The sequence below is a fragment of the Anabrus simplex genome, chromosome 2, assembly GCF_040414725.1.
Source record: "Anabrus simplex isolate iqAnaSimp1 chromosome 2, ASM4041472v1, whole genome shotgun sequence".
Taxonomy (NCBI): Eukaryota; Metazoa; Arthropoda; class Insecta; order Orthoptera; family Tettigoniidae; genus Anabrus; species Anabrus simplex.
In genome coordinates, this window is record NC_090266.1 from 468,728,848 (window position 1) to 468,746,106 (window position 17,259).

Sequence of the window (17,259 nt, forward strand, 5' to 3'; positions counted from 1 at the left end):
AACATTCTGTAAATATTCTAAATTATACCTTTTGTTAGATGAAGGATATCGTTCATAACTACTGTATGTTTACATTTAGATGCTTGCTTGTTGTTTAAAGGGCCTAACATCTAAGGTCATCGGCCCTGTTTACATTTAGAAGATATTCGTTACACTAAACATGTCTAACTATGGGAATAATAATAATAATAATAATAATAATAATAATAATAATAATAATAATAATAATAATAATAATAATAATATAGATTATCTGAAGTGAAACTTACCTTCGTGCACGATGTCTAATACATTTCGATCACCTTACTCATGGAAGTATTTTGGCGTCATAATTGGAAATAAATATTCTAGTTATTTCACATTCTTGAAGGTTTTAGCCTTTCCGCAAGAAAATCGTACCCAAGTACTATGACCTAGGCAGGTGGTGTATTTGTTATTAACGATAAACACGAAATGTGATGCGACTTACAGGTACGTACGTACAAGATTTATCATAAATATGGTTGATTTACAACTGTAAATTTTTCATGATCATTAGCTACTATTTCTGCAATAAATCGTATATTTTGCGATAAAAGTGAAAAAGACATCTTTAGAATTTGCATTTAAGAAATATTATTTCTGCCAGAGGGGTCACGCGGTATGGAGGTATTACAAACAAGTCTTAAACGAAAGAAAAACATTGGGAGACGGGGAGATTGCTCGTAGCTTATCTCAAAATTATTCTGTGGGACTTCTTCTTATTAAAGCTCCCAAGCGTTTGTCATAAAACGAAAATTCATTGGAATCTTTTAGTAGATATTTACCGTGAATTTAGATATTGGACGCCTCCTGTTATGAATATAGATCGAAATGAAGGAAGAAAATATCCTCTTAATAATACGATTTTTCATCTATCCTACTTAATTACGAAGCTGAGCGACCATTTTAGGGTTCTCTCTCAGATAAAAGTGTGTTAACATAAGGTCAGGGAATTTTTAAATATTCTTCACCTTACTGCACAATCTGCAGAGTACACCATAATGGCGCAATAAAGGTAAATAAATGATGTATTATTATTATTATTATTATTATTATTATTATTATTATTATTATTATTATTATTATTATTATTATTACCCTCCCCTGCGAACCATGTGACCTTGCCGCGGTTGGGAGGTTTGCGCGTCCCAATGAAGCAGATAGCCGAGCCGTAGGTGCAACCATATCGGATGGGTATCTGTCGAGAAACCAGACTATCGAAATAGGGGTAGCAGCATTTCGGAAGTTGCAAGGGCGGCAGTCTGGACGATTGACTGATATGGTCTGATGATACAGATGTTGATTCCAATAGGGAACCTGAAATATTTGTCCCAAATGAGTAAATTTTTAATATCAATATAAGTGTTTTAGCTGTGTTTTAGCATGGCTTAGCTGTGTTGATACTGTTACACTGCTGAAAGCTACCCTCGCCTTTTCAATGTTTATATAGAACCGGCCTGTAAAGGAAATCGAAGAGTTATTTGGAAAGGGAACCCCAATCCCAAGGTGAGGAAATCAAAACCCAGAGATTAGCCGATGATATTGTTATTTTATCTAAGATTGCAGAAGATCTGGAGAAATTGCTGAATGGTATGGGCAGTCTTGGGAAAGGAATACAAGATGAAAATAAATAAGTCTAAAACAAAAGTACCAGGTGTATGAATAAGTCATTCCGCTTTCACGAACAGATGGCACCAGCGAACAGTACGCAGCGTGTGAATTTGACACATACGTCTGTTCGTTTGACATTAATCTACCAACACACATAAGCTGAGTCCGCCAAACACCAGCGTCAGTGTTGTATCGTTCAGTCGAAATGTCGATGTTTGTGCCTGAAAAAGAACATTTGCGGCACGCATTGCTTTTCTTAATCAAAAGGAAAAGGCTGTGGAAAGTCATCGTTTGCTGGTAGAAACATATGGCGAACACGCTCCATCGATTAGAAGATGTGAGACATGGTTTCGACAGTTTAAGCGTAGTGATTTTAATGTGAAAAACAGTGCTCGCTCTGAGAGACCACAAAAGTGCGAAGACGAGCAATTGCAGTCGAAACCATTATCGCCAACAAATGATTACTTTAAATCACGCATTGACGGAAAGACGACCGAATGGGCCAGAAGACATGGCAAAGTGATTTTGTTACTCGACAATGCGTCGTCTCACACAGCAAAACCAGTGAAAGACACCTTGAAATCACTTGGATGGTACACTCTTCCGCTCCCGCCGTACTGGCTCGACCTGGCGCCATCTGACTATCACATCTTCGCATCAATGGGGCACGCGCTCGCAGAGCAGCACTTCAGCAATTTCGAGGAAATTAGAAAATGGATCGACGAATGGCTTTCCGTAAAAGACAAGCAGTTTATCTGGCATAGTATTCATAACTTACCTGAAAGATGGGCGACGTGAATAGAAGCCACTGGCGTGCATTGAACCCCATCTACCCCAGCGCTGCTGGGGTAAATAACTTTGTATTTGCATTTTCTTATTATTCCTTAGAACGCTTTTTATAAAGTTTACAAAACAAAGCCAAGTACAGCTGTCTCGACAATCCGCTCGCACTACCGCAGTTCAGCTTCTCCAGCGAGCTGGGTTTCCTTGCCGGCGCGATATAGAGCTATCCCCAGCGAAATGTAAGTCGCTTGGTTGACGCATGCACTTGAAGCCTCCTTGTTCTGGAACGGGGCGGGGCTGTGAACCCTCCCCCGACAGCAATTTACGGCGACAGGCCAGCTAGCTTAGGTAAGTTGTGTCAGTTTTAATACTTGACACTCGAAGTGTTCAGCGCCACACACTAGAGACTACAAGAAATATATCAACATGTTAACAGTATAGTCATTTGCACATCGTCTTGCTAATAAAATTAGAGCCAGTTTATGAAACCAATTGTAATACAGAAGAATATATTTTATTTTGGATTTCGGCATGTATAAAGTTTTTTCGAGCAATTCATTGATGGCACGTGTAGAGTATGTTTTCCGATAGCCGCAGAAAAATATTTAGGTTGCCCAGCATGAACACAGAGCTAAGCGCGAAATAAAATAATTTTGTATTTGGTTGTCTGTGATGGTGGTATACAGGCCTAGTGATTTTGTGCATGATCCTCTTGGATCATAGATGAAGTTTTCGTGAGTTCTGTGCCATTCTTCATAAATATAACGTATTACGAATATTTTCCCTCGTTCGTCGTTGATGCACGTACACCCATTAAGCGAGTGAAACTATAAAACTTCGGCGACGGTAAATGAAAACCTACAATCCGTTTTCCAGTCACTGACCGGGTCAGGGAAGGAATGGACGAATCATATATAGGCTATTAGTACGATGGTGTTGCCACTCCCAAAGTGATTTATCAATGACTGATAGATGTTATGAAATGAGAATGGGGAGTGTTGCTGGAATGAAAGATGACAGGGAGAACCGGAGTACCCGGAGAAAATCCTGTCCCGCCTCCGCTTTGTCCAGCACAAATCTCACATGGAGTGACCGGGATTTGAACCACGGTATCCAGCGGTGAGAGGCCGACGCGCTGCCGTCTGAACAACGGAGGCTCCTCGACGACGGTAAAATACCAATTAAATGTATCCGATTCAGTTTAGGTTAGACTTTTTAAGTTAAAAACAAATAATTAATCCCAGTGTATTTTTGTGAAAACCACGAAGCATCACCGGGTGAAGTTGTAAGTACATTATTTAAAATTTGCTATATATTAAGTTATGATGGTGTAATCACTGCCTTGAATATTAATTTTGAAATATTTGCGAGTGTGTGGTTGAAAATATTCTTGAAAGACCTTTCCACGAAAAAATGAAGCCTTATTAAATGGTAACACTGACTTTAGAAAGTGTAGTGGGGCTACGAATGCTTATATTAAAAAGACATTTTTGCAGCTGGGGTAACGAATGTGTTCACCGAACGCCACTGGTTGAAGCAGATGGCCAATATTTTGAATAAACAAAAAATGAATTTCCCTTGAAAATTACGTGTATCTTTACCACAAAACCGGCAAAAACTTGTGCATAATCCTAGTAATGGAGTGCAGTCGAACGAAAACATGTGGTGCAGGTAATATTACTGTAGATTAGGAAATGAAGACTTAAAGGAAGTAGACCAATATTGTTACTTGGACATTAACATAACTAACGATGGCAGAATTAAGGGCATAAAATGCAGACTAGTACAAGCAAGGAAGGGATTTTTTTAAGAAAAGGAATTTGCTCACTTCGAGCATTGATAAAGAAATTAGAAAGATGTTTTTGAAGAAATTCGAATGGAGCGTGGCACTGTACGGAAGGGAAACATGGACGATAACTAGCTTAGAAAGAAAGAGAATTTTTGAAATGTGGAGATACAGAAAAATGTTGAAGGTGAAATGGGTAGATCGAATCACGAATGAAGAGATACTGAATCCAATTGGTGAGAGGAGATCAATTTGGTTAAATTTGACGACATCTTAAGACACCCAGGACCTTTAAGATGGTTTTTCAGGGAAGTGTAGGCAGTAAGAACGGTAGGGGTAGACCAAAGTATGAATATGACAAGCAGATTAAGGCAGATGTAGGATGTAGTAGTTACGTAGAAATGAAAAGTTTAGAACATACTAGGATGGCAAGGAAGGCTGCATCAAACCAGTCTCTGGACTGATGACTCAAACAACAGTGTTATTATCATCATCATCAGCTAAGTATCAAGCAGTAGTAATAAACTTATAACGTTACCTTGCCGACAGAAAGCACATAGAGATAGTCCCCTTGGGGCGAGATGGTTGTGTCTGGCAGAATGGCTCGTCCTGGATCCACTGCTACCACTTCATACTCCGATCCCACACCAGTGCTTGACAGCAGTACCTGCGGCACGGAAAATTATAATCAGCAAATATATTATAACACTTTTATTATCACATGTACCGTACGTACGTAAATATGTATGTATGTATGTATGTATGTATGTATGTATGTACGTACGTACGTATGCATGTATGTACAACAGAATTGCTACATCAACAATAATACAGTAAAGAGCAACATAAAACACATATGTTGAGGGTATACAATAAATTGAGAAACCTTAACATACCACACAATATCAAAGCGAGAAATTTACAATTTTGAATAAGAAAAACAGGGGAAAAAGAGTTTGAAATTAGTGACAACCAAAGACCACACCAGACGAGTGCTGCCCAGGCAGGTGACCAACAGATATGGGTGATGACATCCTCAGTTGCACTGCTTGTTTTTTTTAATGAGTTCGCTGCCTATCGTATGCGACAACTCCTAGGTTGGTCTCACGAGACTGAGTGAACATTGTTCCAGCCCTTAGTCTAGGATTAAGATACTTGGACAAGCTGGAAATCAAACCCGGGGATTCTGGGTAAGAGGCGAGCACGCCACCCGTACAGAAATAAGGTTAATTTAATTTGACATACCCCAACTACATACAGTAATTCTAAGGGTAAGACATTTTATTTTGCAATTGATACTTCATTTTATGGGCAAAAAACTTGCATCATGAATCTCCGCAAACTTCCACGCATATACAAATGTCGAAGATTAGGAAATATGTCCTAGGATGGCGGCAGGGGTTATTTTAACCCACCACCATGATAAGCAACGGGCGACTATCAATATCAGAGCGAGTGTTTAACCTTTAGAATACCAGAGAGCGCAAAAGCGTTCCTCGGCGAGCGAGCGAAAATTGCCGGGAACGCAATAGCGCTCCTTACGCAAGCAGTTTTGTATTTGCTTGTAATTCTTAGTTTCCGGACATATAGCAGCACAAAGCAGGTGATCTAGACTCTTCGGAACCTGTAGTTTCTAAATCTACCACAACTATCGCGCCAATCGCTTTATTTACGGAGATATGATTTTATCAATGCGACCTATATTCTGTACACCGTAAAAGTTTGTGAGTAGGAAAATGGCCGCCTCTGCCGCGTGCGATGTGTTGGAGAATGATGACGATTTAGCTGAATATATTAAGAGTCTGTGCCAATGACGACTATACTGAGTCTGATGAAAATGTAGCTATATCAGGGTCATGTAATAATGATGTTGGTGATGTTATTTCAAAGAGAGGAAGTGAATGCAGCGATGATATTCCACAGTACAATAAACCTCGTGGTATTGTCATTAGTGAAAGTGACAGTGATGCTGATTCGGAAAGTGACGGAAATGAAAACAGTGTAGGCCGTGATGCAGGCAGTAATGACAACAATGCCTATATGCATAATACAGTGTACAGTGAAGTTTCAGTTGGAAATGACATCCGGTTCGAGCCCTCCCCGCTGTATCTCGAAACACCCGGTCATAAAATATTTTTTAAATTAGAAACTTTATTGCCTAGGTTATTGAAATTTTGCAAATAGTGAACCAAGAGCATGCATCTGCAGACAATAATATTTTTCAGTGCATAATTTTAATTTTGATTTGTGTTTCTTTATCTCAATTTTGACTTTTCAATTTTCATTTTGATAATTGTTAAACTAATAATTTTTTATATGTTATAGCGTTAATATAATCTAGCTTGTGAATTTAAAAACATGTAAAGAACCTCCTTTTCTAGGATAAGTTAAAATTTCGGAGGTATATCTTCAATAATAAGAAAATTAATAATGATTTTACTGAAACATTGCAATTTCTTAAAAATAAGCCTGGCATTCCTCGCATACATCACCTATAAGCGACTGGTACTATAAGGGTTAAACTCAATATTGCCTCATACTGGACAATGTCACCGCGAGGTCCAATCCTTCCTCCCTCAAACTTTGTTAAGAAGGAAAGGATATTTTCCAGTGACGACTTCGTTAAATGTAACTTAAAAGCTTTCCAGTCTGTCAAACACACAATTACAATAAAATAATTACATACTATTAAACAAAGAATGACTGTCGAAGAGTGTTTGAAAACAACGGACAACGCTTCGGCATATTAGGTAAATATAGAAGTATTTCATTAAGTTAATACGGTGAAGATTGAATACTAACGCAATAATTATTTGTTAATACTTGTTCATATTATCATCAAACCCATCAATCATTGACAAGTTTACGCAACGTAAACAATACTGTAGCCTACACATATGCCTGATGATTTGATAGAATCTGAGGATGTTCTTATAGAACGAAACATGCCACTCTTTGTTTAATACTGAGTATTTTTTACAGTTACGGTATAGTGTTATCATTTATATTGTAATTGTGTGTCTGACAGACTGGAAAGTTTTTAAGTTGGTGTGAGTCGTCATTTAATTATTCTATTTTTATTCTATTTATTTATTTATTTATGTACAATTTGGTTTACTTCGCAACAACAGAGATATATCTTATGGCGCCGATAGGATAGGAATGGGCTAGAAGTGGGAGGGATCTTTTTTACAGGGCTGCCGACAGTGGGGTTCGAACGCAAGCTGACAGCTACATGACCCAAACCGCACAGCCACTTGCTCCGTGGGGAAGGAATCGACCGTGCCCTTGATCAAGGTACAGCTCCAGCATTTGTCTGGTGTGAAAATAGGAAACAACAGAAAACCGTGTTCAGAACAGAAAATCATCTTTAGGGCTGCCGACAGTGGGTTTCGAAGCCACTATTTCCCGAATTCAAGCTGACGGCTACGTGACACGTATCGCGCAGCCACTTGGTCATTATTCATACTCTCGCAATTACGTGGATGTCGGGTAAAAGTAGGCTTTGAATCAAGAATTATAGGGGCAGTGGCACACCTAACGGGTTTTCCTAATTTCCGTGAGCACGCACTAAAATGATGATACTGATGATGATTGATGTTTAAAGGGGCCTAACATCTAAGGTCATCGGCCCTCACGCACTTAAAGCAAAGGCCTGGATACCACTAAAATTCACAATTCCGAGACGAAATTACCCCATCCTAACTACATATAATCCAAGTTATTAAAAAAATGCATCAAGTATTAGATAGTATTCATATACCCTGCAGTAATCACACGAGGCTCATGTTGATTAAAAAAACCGATAAATTATTTTAAATTAAAAGTTGAGATAATGAACGATACTGAAGGCTCATCAGGTTTATCGAACTCGGGCCACTGTTTACCATTTTACCAGCCCAAATCGGAAATGTTCAAATACTGCGCCAAACACTGCAGCGTCGAAAGGTAAACCACGAACAATACCAAAGATACCGGTAGTACGGATCAGTCAACCTCCAGATAGACGTACAAGGAATCGGGCACTGAAATCAATTTCATCTCGCAGTTCAAGCTAGATTTAGGTTCCTTCTGAGATTTTTCGACCTCAGTGGCGCAGTCATTCCTTGGCTTTCAGTACCTTAGAGAATGGGTTTGATGTTCCAGTATGCTAAAGAATTCCTGGGCACAAAATTGCAACATACTGGCAACTATTAAGGCTGTCAGCAGTTAGAAAGGACGTTAAACGATTATTATTATTATTATTATTATTATTATTATTATTATTATTATTATTACCATCATCTACAATAGCACAACAAGCAATGCGCGCGCATGAGTGAGTCAATGATCAAGCCGATAATTCAGAATACTTGTGGTCGCTACTTTGTTTGCACTCCTCTGAACAGCCTGACACTCCCAACTCTCTTGGCAATCGACTTAAATGAATTGCAACACTTTTGGTGAAAGTCGCCGGAAGCAGCAGAGCATCGTCAATGACCAAGCATCGCGCACTATCTTATTCGGCAAGCGTAGCTTTGTCAGCAATTTTGTTCGAGAGAAGTAGACGTTGGTGGAGTTGGGTTTGGAGGTGAACTTTACTGCGATATCTCAAGTTAAGAAATCGCTCGTTCATCTAGCTGTATCTCCCTCGCAGATAAAGAGGGACATCGTATATATACTGCAGAGAAGCGGATACCACGAGGAACCCGCCTTCACTCAGAATATAAAGTCACAATTTTCATTTGCTCCAGCTCCCTTGGGGCTACCCAGACTACTTACTCACTGCGTCTTAGTGGTTGGTATGTTTCTCACAATTATTATTATTATTATTATTATTATTATTATTATTATTGCATTATGTACCACAGGAATATTTTCTTCAAAAAACAGTCATTACAGTCATTAGCGATACTGATAATCCACAAATAGCAAAACTGCGTTTACAGCAATTGTTTGATAGCCAACACAATAATGGGTTTGGCTAATTTGTGCAACAACAACAACAAAAAATTAAATGGCGTATGGTTTTTAGTGCCGGGAGTGTCCGAGGACAAGTTCGGCTCGCCAGATGTAGGTCTTTTGATTTGACTCTCGTAGGCGACCTGCGCGTCGTGATGAAAAGGAAATGATGATGAAGACGACATATACACCCAGCCCCCGTGTCAGTGGAATTAACCAATTATGGTTAAAATACCCGACCTTGCCAGGAATCGAACCCGGGGCCCCTGTGACCAAAGGCCAGCATGCTAACCATTTAGCCATGGATGTTGAACAACCATTTTGTGATATGTTAAATGATATCGTTTGAGTTCGGAAGGCAGGTAGTTTCGATTCAACTTTCAAGATTTATTCCACTGCTTCCCATTTAAAGTCCACAAAAATGGTAGTATGATACACTTCTACCCAGCGAGTTGGCCGTGCGGTTAGGGGCGTGCTGCTGTGAACTTGAATTCGAAAGACAGTGGGTTCGTACCACACTATCGGCAGCCCTGAAGATGGTTTTCCGTGGTTTCCTATGTTCACACCAGGCAAATGCTGGGGCTGTACCTTAATTAATGCCACGGTCACTCTTTCCCCTCCTAGCCCTTTCCTATCCCATCGTCGCCTAAAGACCTATCTGTGTCAGTGCGACGTAAAGCTAATAATTGTAAACAAATAAATAAATAAATAAATATAAATAAATAAATAAATAAATAGCAATGTACATCTATGGTACAACATAACTTCTTCTTCAATTCTACCATTCGATTAACTATGGTTACTTATGATTACTTAGCTTAGATTCATTTATTGTGAGAACAAGTTTTAATTGTACACTATGCTCTGTAGTGGCGTAGGGATAGCGTGCCTGTCGGAGGTCCCGGTTTTGATTTAAATATCGCCCAAGGATTTCAATGCTGGAATGAGATTTGGAATGTGGAATGGGGTTGTCTCAGCCTAGTGTGAGCAACTCAAAAGCAATCTTATATACGCTGGTCACGCTGAACACATGTCCTCCAATATCTGCGGTCCTTTGACTACGACATACTGAGATATCAGCAATGCTACTAATGAGTAGAGTTGCGCTCTTGAATTTTACTGGTTCGTTAGTTTCGGTAGAATACAGAAATGGGATATTAAATGGTATAATTGGTGGTAACATTGGTGGTAATGGTAGGAAAAGGAAATTAAATTCATGTGTATCATCAACGTTAGAGCGCCGAGCAAGTGGTCAAACATACAATATGCAACCCGAGAACCACGGAGAATTTCGTAAAAATAAATTCGAAAATCGTCATTTTCTTTCGAATTTGTTCAGCTTAATCATATTTTCGTTACTGACCCGGGCTACCGTAGGAAAATATCATTTTAAGATGTCGCATTAAACGTGTGAATAGAGCCATGTTACTTCGTATAAATTCTTGGAGGAAACATGTAATCCACTGCAAATTAGAGTGCGAAGAACGGGTACAAATGCTAGTACACAATATAGAATGATTACAGTACTTAGGTAACTTTTCTTTTGCCATCTGTTTTACGCTGCACCGACGCAGAGGGGTCTTGTTGCGACGCTGTTCTCTAGTGGTTGGAATATAAAGCAATTTGAATTGTACTAGTTACTTGCTGCACTCTAGAGAATAAAATTCAAGTATGTGTCACGCAGCCACTGGTACTCCCTCAATCCTTAATCCGTAGTTTCCCATTTTCACACCTGGCAAATGCTAGGGCTGTACCTTAAGGCCACGATCGATTACTTCCCGCCCATAGTCGCCATGACCCCTATCTGTGTCGGTGCGACGTAAACCAAGTTATTAAACAAATCTATTAGAGAAGGCATTTGTCCCTGAAAGGAATAAAAGGATAGGTTTAGTGTGGAATGAAGGTCTACAGAGTTCTCGTGAACCAAAACTTTGTCCCTAGAGTGGCATAACGCGTATGTGGCTGGAGAACACCTAAATTGTTCCGCAGAACTCGGTGGGATGCCACTTCATGTAATACTAATGACAAGTGGTCAGTCCAGGTGGACTGCTGACAACTGTTAATATACAAATATCATTACTTCCCAATTAGATGATGAGCATACGGAGTGGCTGAGTGCAACTTCCAACAAAAGCATGTCACAACAACACCTGGTGTGCCAATTGTTTTCCAGTGACAGATAAAAAGAAAGAAACTTTCTAACAGAGAAAAGGAAGGGAATCAGTCCTTTGGAAAACGGCACATGTCCAAAAACGTAAATTTTACAGGAAGGACAAGAAATTGAATAAATGCTGAATGAGATAACAATCAAAGTTGCATTTTGGCATTGCTTATAACAAGTAAAGGGGCTTCCAATCACACAACAATGATTTTAGATTCTATCCACGAAGGGAAAAACATCTTTTTTTTTATTCTCATGAGGTGTACCCTTTTCCCAGTGAACTGAACATTTTTCATCCCTGTCTTTAAATTTGTCTTTAACGATATTTTACTACTATAACTTCTCTTTTCAGTAACCCTATGGCATTTATAAAACATAGAACTACCGGTACCTAAAAATAATACATCTGGAAACGTAATGCCCCTGGATGAAATTTTTCTCGAATATCATGACCACTACAATGTAAACTTAAGAGTTTATATAACCTGAATGCTTTGTACATTATTTTTTTCAAAGCTGTGAATAGCTCCTTTTTAAGATGATCAGAATGATTCTTCTGGCAGTGCTCTTTCTCAATATTTCGGAAGTTGTTCACAATGTCACGGCATAAACTAATATACCTGTCACCAATATACTGGAACAATTTCCATATGTCACTGATCTCCTGAATATCAATTGGAAGTCTTGCGTTATAATCTTCGAAGTCAATCAGTGTTGGTAAAGCCGGACGAAGACCAGTAGGTTACAACAAAGCGATTTGTCTGACGCTCCTGAGAGTCCGCCTATTCACTTGGACACTGTTACATCTCTAGGTGTGGGATGTATGCCTCCTCGAAAGGAATGTACAATTTTCTACATCCCGCACTTAGGAAATGTATGAAATGTTTTTTTTTCCATGTGAACCAATCAATGCGTCTGTATAAAAACTACACAAATATACGAAAAGTGTTTTTCAAGGAAATGTGAACCTGTACCCTTCTCCGAACGACCAATTCAAGTGCAATTCAATTATCGGGAGAGGCCAGTAACTACGATCTTTCGTGCAACTACAGCTAGCGATAAACCCTTCCATATGTAGAGAGAGTTGCAGGAGCTTCTCACATCTCCAAAGAACTTAAATACTTTACGTCACATGAAAGGAACACCTCAAATCTTTAACAGAAGAATATTTACCAAAGGTGCATCAGTCTGTACAGGCACTCGAATAAAATGTGGTAATGCGTTGGCTGCGAGTGAGAGCATTCCAGGCTTAACCTGCACGAGTAAAGCGAGGCTGTCACACCGGGCTAGCATTTAAGTTCTTGTTCATATGCACTCAATCATCATCATCATGAAATGGGACGTATGCTATCAAGAAGATCTTCCGAAGCAACGTTTACCTTCACCAAAGGATTTTGTATGGAGCAAAATTCCTGGAGGGGAAGGAATTTGAATCTTACGGTATTTTGACTACAACGATCCTACACATGGTCATAACGAGGGCTCCTTTATACACTGTAATAGATTCTCTGATTGAATCAGGCTAATAAAAAGAAACAAGCTTTACTCCACTGTTGATATCATGATCATAGCCACAGGACCTCCACCTTTACGCGGAATCCGAACCACAAGGACATGAAAGGTAATTTTTAAAATCTCAGTTTCATGCGTAGGGATTCGAATCGCGCCCACCTTGGTGAAAAGCCAGTGGCAATACCAGTCGGCTGCCAAGCCCCCAAATTCAGTAATGCCACCCTTGCGTAGCATTATGTACAGGAGAATTTTAGAATATCATATTTATTCCTAGAGCCACTGGAGCCACCTTAGTTCATTTTGAGTTTTAGGCTTCAAGATCAGATCCCCTACATGAAGCTCTGTGGTTTCTCAATTGAAAACCTCATCTCGCAGTTCCCGGGATTCAAACCTCAGTCGTTACGGTAAGAAGCTGCTAAGGAACCATACTTCCACCGCCCTCATTTGGAATTGTGTAGGCTACCAGAAAGAATAATTCCTGTGAACATTTCACATAAATTTGTGTATTCCAATCCAGCGTTAATCAATGAAACAGGGAGAGGGGAAAATGACTACTGTATCGATTTCTTTCCCGGTTTAGTACATCTTTTTAACGTCACACTGCTTTCTTTTTACGTACTTAGATTTTGAAACTGCCACATAAACTACGGTAGTGAGCAACACTAGGATTGTGTTCCTCAAAGATATGGCCATTTTATTTCCAATTATATTTATTTTTTAAACCCATGCTGCAACAGCCCCGAAGAGCCATGGCCTCTCAAGCGACCGTTGCTTAGCACGAAGGCATGCAGATTATGAAGTGTCGTGAGGTCGGCGCGAGGATTCCTCCCGGCCGTTATTCTTGATTTTTAGACCGTTCATTTCTATTCCTACCTGTAATTAAGCCTGGATATATCCATCACAACAGGATATGAAACATTTCACACATGTCATGAGTAAATGGTGCTGCTGGTCATGATATCCTAAATTCGGTAGTGAAACAACACCATTGCAACTATACACAACCGTATTATTATTATTATTATTATTATTATTATTATTATAACAGAAGACCACCCAGGTGTTGGGCAACACTTCAAACCACTCACCCTAGTGTTATTTGGTGGTGAATGCGGGAACTTTGACAAGATATCTTGTGTTATTGGCCCTGTTTCATTAGCCTGTCCATAGGATATTGCTTTAATAACTAGTGTTGCTTGTGATTCTTAGTGAGAATTGTATTTGTTAGGAACTGGCACAACTGGTAATACTTATTTCATTCCATTGCCACTAACTGTGCCCAACTAGCTGCCAGGCTACAATAGGCCTATATACAGGATGGTCGGAAACAACGTGAATCAGGTATTTTAGCGTTAGAGGGTTGGTCATACTGATAATTTCATAAAATAATTCGATATTTCGCACCGTCTTGAGGGTTGCGTGCCAGAAGCGACAGTGCCGCATGCGACCAGGCCATCATCGTGCCGCTAGAGACCGAGTGTTTGAGCATCGTGCCGCATGCGACCCATCAATCACTTACAATTGATCTGCATTGAGGGCTGTCACCAAGTGGCAGATTGCTTATCAGTTGCTAACTTAGTCTTTTCTAAAATAAAGATCTTACGCCGTGGTTAGCCGGTTCGAGTACCGTTGATCGAAAAAAATTATAATAATGTTGCTAGCTTTACGTCCCAGTAACTACTCTTCTGGTTTAAGGAGACACCGAGTTGCCGGAATTTAGTCCCGACGGAGTTATTTTACGTACCAGTAAAATCCACCGACACGAAGCTGACGTATTTGAGCACCTTCAAGTACCACCGGACTGAGCCAGGATCGAACCTGCCAAGTTGGAGTCGGAAGACCAGCACCTCAACCGTCTGGGCCACTTAGCCTGGATGAAAATTTTTTTCACCATCAGAATATAGGCCGGCAGGGTAGGAAAGTTGGTGGTATACAATTTCTAATCACTAGATTGCGTGCCAAAAGCCTGGATTCAAATCCAAACCTCGTCGCAGTGTTCAAATGGAGTGAGGGAATACGACACTGTTGATGGTGATTCGCCCGTCGGATGGAGACGTACAGCTTCGAACAGACCCCTTGATATTATCCGAGAGGAGTAGGCTACTTGCCGACACCGGGAGTCATCTCTCCCTATTTCATTATCATAATCCCACATCCAGGGGCGCAGACCACCCATGGGCGTCAGGTAGAAAGACCTGCACCAGGCGAGCCGAACACATCCTCGGACACTTCCGGCACTAATAGGACACGATAAGTAAGTAGGCCTAAGTCATAAATAATTTCAGAGAATTAGGAAATTTACTGAACATCTCCCTTGGTAAATTATTTCAATCCCTAACTCCTCGTCCTATAAACGAATATTTGCCCCAATTTGTCGTGTTGAATTCTAACTTTATCTTCATATTGTGATCTTTCCTACTTTAAAAACACCACTCAAACTTATTCGTCTACTAATGTCATTCTACGCAATCTCTCCACTGACAGCTCGGAACATCCTGCTTAGTCGAGCAGCTCGTCTTCTTACTTCTAAGTCTTCCCAGCCCAAGATTTGCAACATTTTCCTAATACGGCTCGTATATTTTGTTACCAAACATTATCGATTGTTTTCTTAAAGGGTTTCAACGTTAACTTCGGAGTCCCCGGTACAGAGTAATTAGATTCTAAAACAAATTTATATATGACTAGCTGATGTACCCATGCTTGGCTGCGGAATTCGACATTGTATTCAGAATTCTAGCTTAAGTACTGTACACGTTGTGAGTAAGAATATATTAAATTGCATAGCTCTTAAAGTTACCAAGAAAATCGACGGGAAAGTCACCATACGTCTTTTCTCATGTGAAGACTGGGTTAGGGAATTATAATGGCAGGTTCTCTTGCCTACTATTTTGGAAGTTTTCATTATGATAACAGGCCCACTTGCCTGCTGCCAGTCAGTCGAGTTGGGCAGTTTGATGATAACGGCAGATACTCACTGTCCACCTGCCTTTTTACATCCTCAGAAAGACTGTATTTGTGGTTTTCCCAACTGAAATCATCATAGGTCATTACACTGCAGTCGGTAGGAATGTCGTGATTACAAGCAATGGTATAATATGAAATACTAGATCAAATAGAAAACAGCAAATTTCCTCATGTTTAACGAACAGTGCTATGCTGCCGATCTAACAGTCCAAAGTTCCCGACCTGGAATGACCAGGCCGCAGACAGCCGTGAACACTCATCTGCCATTATTCCTTTAAGTGTGCACACTGCTTATTCCAATCAGCTCCTCAGAGTAAGCATCAAATGCGTGGAATACTATGATAAACCAGTGCGTTACGTACCAGTAGTATCAGAAAATCGATGAACCAGAGGAATGTCATGCTAAAGAAGAAAGTTGTCTAACTCTATATCCCCCTGTGGGTGGGGGAGCAGTAGAAAAACACCCACGGTATTCCCTGCCTGTCGTAAGGGGCTCTCAACTTGGGAGCGTGGGTTAGCGACCACGGGGCACTGAGTTGAGTCCCGCCACTGCTTCCACTTTCTTGTGCCAGGCTCCTCACTTTCATCAATCCTATACGACCTCCTTTGGTCAACTCTGGTTCTTTTCCGACCCCGACGGTATTACAACTTTCTAGGCATAGGGAGTCTTCCATTTTCACGCCCTTCGTGGCTCTTGTCTTTCTTTCGCTGATATCTCCATTTTTCGCAGTGTCGGATCCCTTCCATTTTTTCTCTCTGATTAGTGTTACATAAAGGATGGTCGCCTAGCTGTACTTCATCTTAAAATAATAATAATCACCACCACCACCACCACCACCACCACCACCACCACCACCATCACCATCACCATCACATTAACACGTAGCATTTCTCCTCTAATGGTTGACGTCAAGAAAAGCATCCAGCCATAAAAGTCTGTCAAATCTGCTACAAATCCCAACCCGCAGTAAAAACCGGATAAAGTGGGGAGTAATAGAAACGAGCCCAGTGGCATCACTGCTCGCTTCTCAACAAGGCAGTCCGGGTTTTATTCCTGGCCAATACCTGTGGGATTTACGAAGTGAAATGGCACGTCCTGTGGGTCGGATTTCGCATAAAAATGGAGGTCCTGTGGCTTATGATAACAAAAGTAAAGGTCACGTTAAACTCTAAGCGTATTTACTTTTTTAGTACATATTGTACATATATACGCATGATTTAAAGTGATCTGATAGAATTTGAAGATGTTTTTGTAGAACGAAACATTCCATCCTTTGTTAATTAGTGTATATTATTTTACGGGTACTGTATATTGTAGTGTTAAATGAGTTATAATTAGTGTTTTCGACAGACGACAAAGCTTTAAAGTTACATTAACTTAAAAATGCGGAGTACTTCCTTGTTAAAAATCAGAGCTGAACAATACCTACAAACAACCTACGTCCTCAGACACCGAAGAAGTGGCTGCGCGTTTTGGGTC

General features: G+C 40.1%; 1 protein-coding gene across 2 annotated transcripts in view; it reads right to left on the reverse strand.

Annotated features, from left to right (window-relative positions):
- Nucleotides 1-17,259, reverse strand: part of PlexB (plexin B) — a 1,268,238-nt gene that overhangs the window by 741,889 nt on the left and 509,090 nt on the right. For both annotated transcript variants that reach the window (XM_067140856.2, XM_067140855.2), the window contains exon 4: nucleotides 4,740-4,868. In XM_067140856.2, coding sequence (XP_066996957.2) covers nucleotides 4,740-4,868 — 129 coding nt within the window. The remainder of the gene's footprint in view (nucleotides 1-4,739; nucleotides 4,869-17,259) is intronic.